This window comes from Trametes versicolor (assembly GCF_000271585.1).
Source record: "Trametes versicolor FP-101664 SS1 unplaced genomic scaffold TRAVEscaffold_5, whole genome shotgun sequence".
NCBI classification, from domain to species: Eukaryota; Fungi; Basidiomycota; class Agaricomycetes; order Polyporales; family Polyporaceae; genus Trametes; species Trametes versicolor.
Window position 1 is genome coordinate 412,386 of NW_007360325.1, and position 6,227 is coordinate 418,612.

Below are 6,227 nucleotides of genomic sequence, written 5' to 3' on the forward strand. Positions count from 1 at the left end.
AGCTCCCGGCCCTCGAGAGCTCCATAGCGGACTGTGGGCGACGTATCACAATAAAAAATTGCTCTTGGGGAATGCTGTCTTCTCCAAACCACCTCATATATTTTCAGGATTTTCAGCTGCGTAGAACGGCGGGCGAGGAAAGACGTCGAGACACTTTTTGGCGCGTCGTTCCCACGGGGGTCACCCGCACCCCCCCTCATAGGAGGGTCCAGCCTCTATTCTGAAGGAACGACTGTCTTCCGCAGAACTAGAGTGCTGGTTCACGAGCCTACTCTCAAGCGTACCGTATCCGTACTGCCTGCGTTGCGAGTTTCGTTAGACCATGATTCAGAGGGGCTCCGGAATGGAAGCATTACCCTCAACAGCGATTGCGCAGACATCCTTCGCAATTTCTATCTCTTCCAGAGCGGGGACTGACTTGACATTGTAGTCCGCCGCCATCTGTGTCAAGAGCTTTGCGGCAATGCCTGTACGATGCTCGCTGTTGAAATACGGTGACGTTGAATCTATCTAGTACACATAGCACCTGTCGTATACGTGCATATCGGACTTTCATTCGAGTACTTACTTTACTTACCTATCACTTTAAACTCCGCACCACCTCCTACGTACGGCCGTGCTACGTCTCTCTTTCCTCAGTCGTTCTTCCACCGACTGAGGTATGTTCATCCTACGGTTTGCTACTCACACTACATACTCACTCTGTACTTACAGCTCCCGCTCACCCGCGTCTGCTATCAGAGACCAGTTCGGGTCATATTCCTAGCCTATTCAGGACCGGAATACGGGCCAATGCCCCTCGTGCTACCAAGAGTCTCGAAACTATAACAGGCGCAGCTGCTCGGCGTCAGCCTGTCCCTACTGTAAATGGTAGAACCGCAATGTCAGTGGCGGGCATGTGTACTGCCCATGTCTCCAGCTTTATGATCAATGCAGTACTCACTCGCGTTCGCCACTTAAGCACTGGGTACGAGAGATGCTGCTCCGATAGAACGGGGCTTGATCGTACATTGACAGTCCCGTGGGTATCTGATGACCGTTAACGCATACGTTGGAAGAGCCACGCACGACAGACCGAACCTGCACTTACGTGAGGAGCCCATCCGTTTGCTTGTATTTGACCGTGATTGGATGTCCGTCATTGCCGAGAGGAGGGCCGATGTCAAAAACACGCAAAACGGAGGCGACAATAAGGTACAGTGACTCATCTGCGAAGTGCCGCCCCGGGCAGACCCTGCTCGTTGGGCGATTAGACTCCACAGACAAAGCTCCACGTGAACGTCAGGGGACCTGCCTTCTCCCATATCCGAACGCAAAGGCGTACGGGTCGCGAGCGGTGTCGTCCAACTCGTCATCACGTAGAAATCGCTCAGGCCTAAATTCTTCGGGATCCTCGAAGACTTCTGGGTCATGAAGCATTGCCCTAATGTCCACGTCAGACAGCGAGCGACTGTCGTGGTATACCAACGCACCAGGTGTTCGGCATGATGATCGTGCCGGCTGGTATGAAGTACCCATCCAGCTCGTCGTCTGCGACTGTGTTATGCGGCAGGCTCAGCGGGAGGACGACATGCCACCGCAAGGCTTCCTTTATGATGGCGTTGACATATGGGAGCTCGTCTCGGTCCCCATAATCGGGGAGGCGGCGTGAACCCACGACCGCGTCAAGTTCAGCTTGAGCCGTCTTCAAAACGTTCGGGTAGAGCGACATCGCGAGGAATACCGCCTGCAGGGTGGAGAACGACTACAATGTTGTCAGCCGGATATGAACAACTAAGCTTCAGGGCCCGTCCTCACCGTGTCAGCACCCGCTGGACTTCGTATATGAGCGTGATTCAGAAGCTTAAAAAATGTGAGCTTCTCACCTTCGAACGCTACCAGACCAACATTTTTGATAACATCTTCCCAATATGCATTCTCGGAACTGGAGCCTGCGGGTGTAATGAGCTTAGACAGCAAAACCGAGATGCCGCATGGAGCAGCCCGGCCTTCGTTCTGTAGGTAGAGGGTTATTATTCTGAAGACATCATGTTGAAGAAACCTCGATAACTTACTAGCGCAGCATTCAAAGTCGCAAACGGTGTCTCTTTGAGATGCTCAACGGCCGCCCGGCACTTCGCGAACGCATCGTGGAAGTCCGTGCCAGGCACCCAGCTCGGCAAGTGTCTCAAAAAGGGGAAGATTTCGACCGGGTGCACGCCGGTTGCAAGCGTCGCCGTGCGTGAGATCGCTTCGTCCACGACACTGACTAGCTCGTCGCCATTTTCCTGAGCGCCGATATTGTAGAGCACTTTCATCATCGTGGCAGCAAAGATGCTGCGATTATGAGATGAGCGTACGGCGTTGCACCGAAACGAGAGTCCTACTCACTAACGAAGGTGCTCCTTCAGATCATCAGGGGACACAAGGAGTTTCCGCATGAATTTGTGCAACATTATGTGCTGAGTGTCCCTGTATTGTCGCGTAGCCCCAGGGTGGAAGATCTGCCAAAAGGCCCTTCGGTGATCCCTCCACAACTGCCCGTAGGGCATCGCGCTCAAGGCCACGCTGTTTCCTATGCTAGTGCATGCTATCAGTGCCATAACCCCACAAAAGAGACCGTACAGGAGACTCACAGATCCAGTACCGTGCTATATTGCCGATCGGAAGTGTTTGCGGACCGCTTTTCGAGCAGCTCTCTAGCCGCAGTCGCACTACCAATGACGAGCATAGGCTGCCCGCATATACTTAGGTACACCATATCACCTGTCGCAATTGCTATGAGAGTAAACGGCACGAATACAGGATCCTCACCATATTTCCTACACAAGTCCCGCAACCCGATCCCCTGCTTGCGAAGTGGTAGGTCCAGGAGGTTGCCAATCAGCGAAAGCGGTCTTGGCCCTGGAGGAGGTGGCCGGCCTCTTTGGCGACGCCTAGAAACGGCGAGCCCACGCGCATAGGAAAGCACCAGGTACAGTACAACCGAGAGGGCTGCGACGCCGGATGCTGAGCTGAGGGAGTACATGGTAAGGAAGACGATGCCGGCGCGCCTTCAACTGACCCCTGGTTTTTCGATAAAGCAGGCGAGGCATTTTGCTTCCCAGGGATGACACATGCCTGCGAAGACCGAAGGATGCCGGTGCGCACTGCGCTCCAGGAAGACGGATACATCGAGTAATGGAAACGCTCGGCTCAACCTTGTTGGCAGCCCACCTGATACAAAGCGATTCGGACAGGTCCCTAAACGGCGTTAGTGAGGGTATTATCATATGAAAATACATAGCATCGTCATGTGAGTGTCGGAAGAGGGCTGGCAAATACCACTCGTGTATATATGGATAAAGTCATGCACGGATGCAGCATATTTGACTCTACGTAGGCACGAAGGCCTTCGATTGCGCTTTCAGAATCAACTCTTCAGCTTTCCTCGAGCGGGGTCTGATCGTGCACCGACAGTCCTCGGGCTTCCTATTGGCATTGTCAGAAGTTCTATGTAGCCACCATAGCATCGAAGTACGTACGAGACCAAACCGTGGCTTTGCTCGTACTTGATCTTGAGCGGCCGGCCGTCCTCATCGAGCGGAGGGCCGATGTCAAAGACATGCAGTGCGCACGCGATGTGGAGGAACAGCGATATATGCGCAAAATATCGCCCAGGGCAGATCCTGACAGCGGTGTTATGTGCATCAGCATCCACGCGAGTGTGGTTGTGATAAAACCGCAAACACTCACCTTCTGCCAAATCCGAAAATGAACGCGTTGGGGTCGCGCACGGTCGGGTCTAGTTTGCCGTCGCGTATGAAGCGCTCTGGGCGAAATTCGTCGGGGTCGTCGTACGCTTCGGGATCGTGCATGATGTCCCTGTTTATGACGATGAGTGCAACCGCGACAAGATGAGGATGGGAAATGCCGAGACGCGCACCAGAGATTCGTAATGAGAACGGTTCCAGCAGGAATGAAGTAGCCATGGAACTCATCGTCCTCGAGCGTAAAGTGCGGAACGCCAAGGGGAAGGACGAGGTGCCAGCGCAGCAGCTCCTTGATGAGAGCATTGACGTACACCAGATCGGGGCTGTCGCTGTACTCGGGAAGGCGGTGGGGCCCGACGACTGATTCCAGCTCTGCTTGGGCCCTTCTCTGGACTTCGGGATACAGCGCCATGGCTACAAAGAACGCACTCAGCACAGACGAACTCTGCGGAATGTATTAGTACATGAGAAGCATGCTGAGAGTGCTCGTGTATATTCCTTACCGTATCTGTGCCACCTGAGAGTAAAATCTGTTGAGCGAATGGGATGTATGCGCGTAATGTTAACTCGCCTTGTATAGACACACTGCAGACATTCCTCAAAATGTCCTCATCCGCAGGTCCAAGCTCCCGGCCTGCTCTTGCAAGCAATGTCGCGGCGATACATTCGCGGGTCTCTCCGCGTGCCTGAGAAAGTTGTACGTCAGCTATTTCGTGCAGCTTGGGGACTACATGGACTCACCGCAGCTTCCTTCACTCCATCGAATGTTACGTCCCTCAACCGCAGATTTGCGGCTCGACACTCGGCGAACAACTTCAGTGATCCGGCGCCGGGAAACCAACTGGGCAAAAATCGCAAAAACGGGAACATCTCCACCGCGAAGTGACCAGGGGTAGACTGGTCTATCGCGACAAACGCGGCCTTTATCATCGCGAGGTACTGGTCATGTTCATCAGCGATGTCGATGCCATAAGTGATCTTGAGCAAAATTCCCGACAGTGAGCTGTCATAGCTCGTAGTCAGTGGCATGAGCGAACCAAGGAACCAAGGAGCTTACAACTTGATGTGATGGGTCACTTGTGAGGGCGACTGAATAAGTCTTGCTAGAAAGCGGTGCGCATAATCGGACTGGACCGTGTTATACTTTGTTACGACGCCCGGGTGGAACTGTTGCCAAAATACACGTCGGTGGCGCCTCCACCAATCACCATAGCGAATTGCGCCAAAATTGACGTCCTGTCCCGACCTGACCAGCGTTCAGTGTGCCCCAGGCGTCGTAGCGGAAGAGACGCACAGCTCGACAACAACATTATCTGACCGGTCGGAGGTGATCCTGGACCGCTTGTCGAGATAGTCAATCACCACGCGGTGGTTTCCAAGCACGAGGATAGGTTGCCCAATGACGTTCAGGTAGGCGATCTCGCCTGGAATATTTATCAGATCTATGGATGGATACAAGAGCGACGATGCTTACCGTATGTTCTTGATATGTCGCGATAGGCGATCCAAGGCTTGTATTTAGGTACATCGAGCATATTGCCGATGATGGGGAGCGGCTTGGGACCAGGAGGTACTGGAAGGCCGCGCGAACGTGTTCTCCATTCGATGGCCGACCGCAAGAAGACACAGAAAGCAATGCAAAGAGCTAAGGATATCGCAACCGGTAGCATGCCGAGCGTAGGGTCTGGCTGCGCCATGCCGAGCGAGACTATGGGAGTCAAGCGAAGCCCGGCCGGGGGAGCTTATGAGGCTTGCGCGTGAGAGACCACGCTTCAGCGTGCTGAGTGAGGTACAGGCCAGTTCTAGGTGCCGAGAGACCTGGTTTCCTTATAACTCGAAGGGCGCCTGCTGGCGCGGTTCCTTGCTCGTCAATTTTGCCTTCGCCGGGGTCGAAGGTTAGAGTACCTTAGGTGAGAAATGACGTAGCGCACACTTTTGAGTCCCTTCTGTGGGGGTGGAGATCCTTGCTCTGACGAGTAAGGGATCCTGCGAAACTGAGGGAAATTACGTGTAGAGACGGGCAGAGGGTCGGGTGATGAGCGTTATAAGTAGCAAGGTTTGAAAGTTTTCCATCCTTGTCCTCATGGCCGTCCGTCTGACCATGCGTTGCATCTTCGGGAGGAACAGGAGGAGGAGGGTGTTTCAGGAGTGCAGAAAGACCGAACCACGAAAGCGCGCAAGTACTATAGAGTGACCGGTCGTGGCTCGTTGGAAGAAAGGCCTGGGTGGTTGGCTGGCGACGCGCGTGGCGTTGAGTACACCGGGGGCACCGGGCTGTGTGACACCGTGTAACACAGAAATCACACAGAAATCGCAGTCCAAAAGAGATCAGTGTGTGACACCGCGTCGCAGCCAAATCACATTTAAAATACGGCTCAAGTGTGATAAAGATGTGGCTCAGGATGTAACCATATAATGACACACGAAATTTGAACTGCATTTGCTTTATGTGCCACAAGGTGTAACACAGAAAAGCCATTCAGAATGAGCCACTCT

General features: G+C 53.6%; 2 protein-coding genes across 2 annotated transcripts; both read right to left on the bottom strand.

Annotated features, from left to right (window-relative positions):
- Window positions 1-1,281: 1,281 nt before the first annotated feature.
- Window positions 1,282-2,435, bottom strand: TRAVEDRAFT_46482 (cytochrome P450; the record flags this gene model as incomplete). The annotated part of the gene is made up of 6 exons (XM_008039146.1): window positions 1,282-1,423; window positions 1,473-1,744; window positions 1,798-1,811; window positions 1,866-1,995; window positions 2,055-2,316; window positions 2,371-2,435. 6 exons carry the CDS (start codon window positions 2,433-2,435, stop codon window positions 1,282-1,284), a joined length of 885 nt encoding a protein of 294 aa, XP_008037337.1.
- Window positions 2,436-3,232: 797 nt separating this feature from the next.
- Window positions 3,233-5,302, bottom strand: TRAVEDRAFT_147070 (CyP450 monooxygenase). Its single transcript, XM_008039457.1, has 10 exons — window positions 5,206-5,302; window positions 5,026-5,155; window positions 4,789-4,977; window positions 4,473-4,734; window positions 4,316-4,417; window positions 4,235-4,261; window positions 3,899-4,176; window positions 3,715-3,843; window positions 3,504-3,647; window positions 3,233-3,450 (listed from the first exon to the last, which is right to left on the bottom strand). The coding sequence occupies exons 1-10, from the start codon at window positions 5,264-5,266 to the stop codon at window positions 3,354-3,356; spliced, it is 1,419 nt and encodes a 472-aa protein (XP_008037648.1). The 5' UTR covers window positions 5,267-5,302; the 3' UTR covers window positions 3,233-3,353.
- Window positions 5,303-6,227: the final 925 nt, after the last annotated feature.

Excerpts from the sequence above, each read along its gene's own strand:
- TRAVEDRAFT_147070 (XM_008039457.1), bottom strand. The coding sequence starts at position 5,266 with ATGCTCGATGTACCTAAATACAAGCCTTGGATCGCCTATCGCGACATA. Across the intron at positions 4,262-4,315 it reads TTTTGAGGAATGTCTGCAGT|ATTTTACTCTCAGGTGGCAC; the intron begins GTGTCTATACAA and ends TTCGCTCAACAG. Across the intron at positions 3,451-3,503 it reads CAAAGCCACGGTTTGGTCTC|GAAGCCCGAGGACTGTCGGT; the intron begins GTACGTACTTCG and ends CAATGCCAATAG.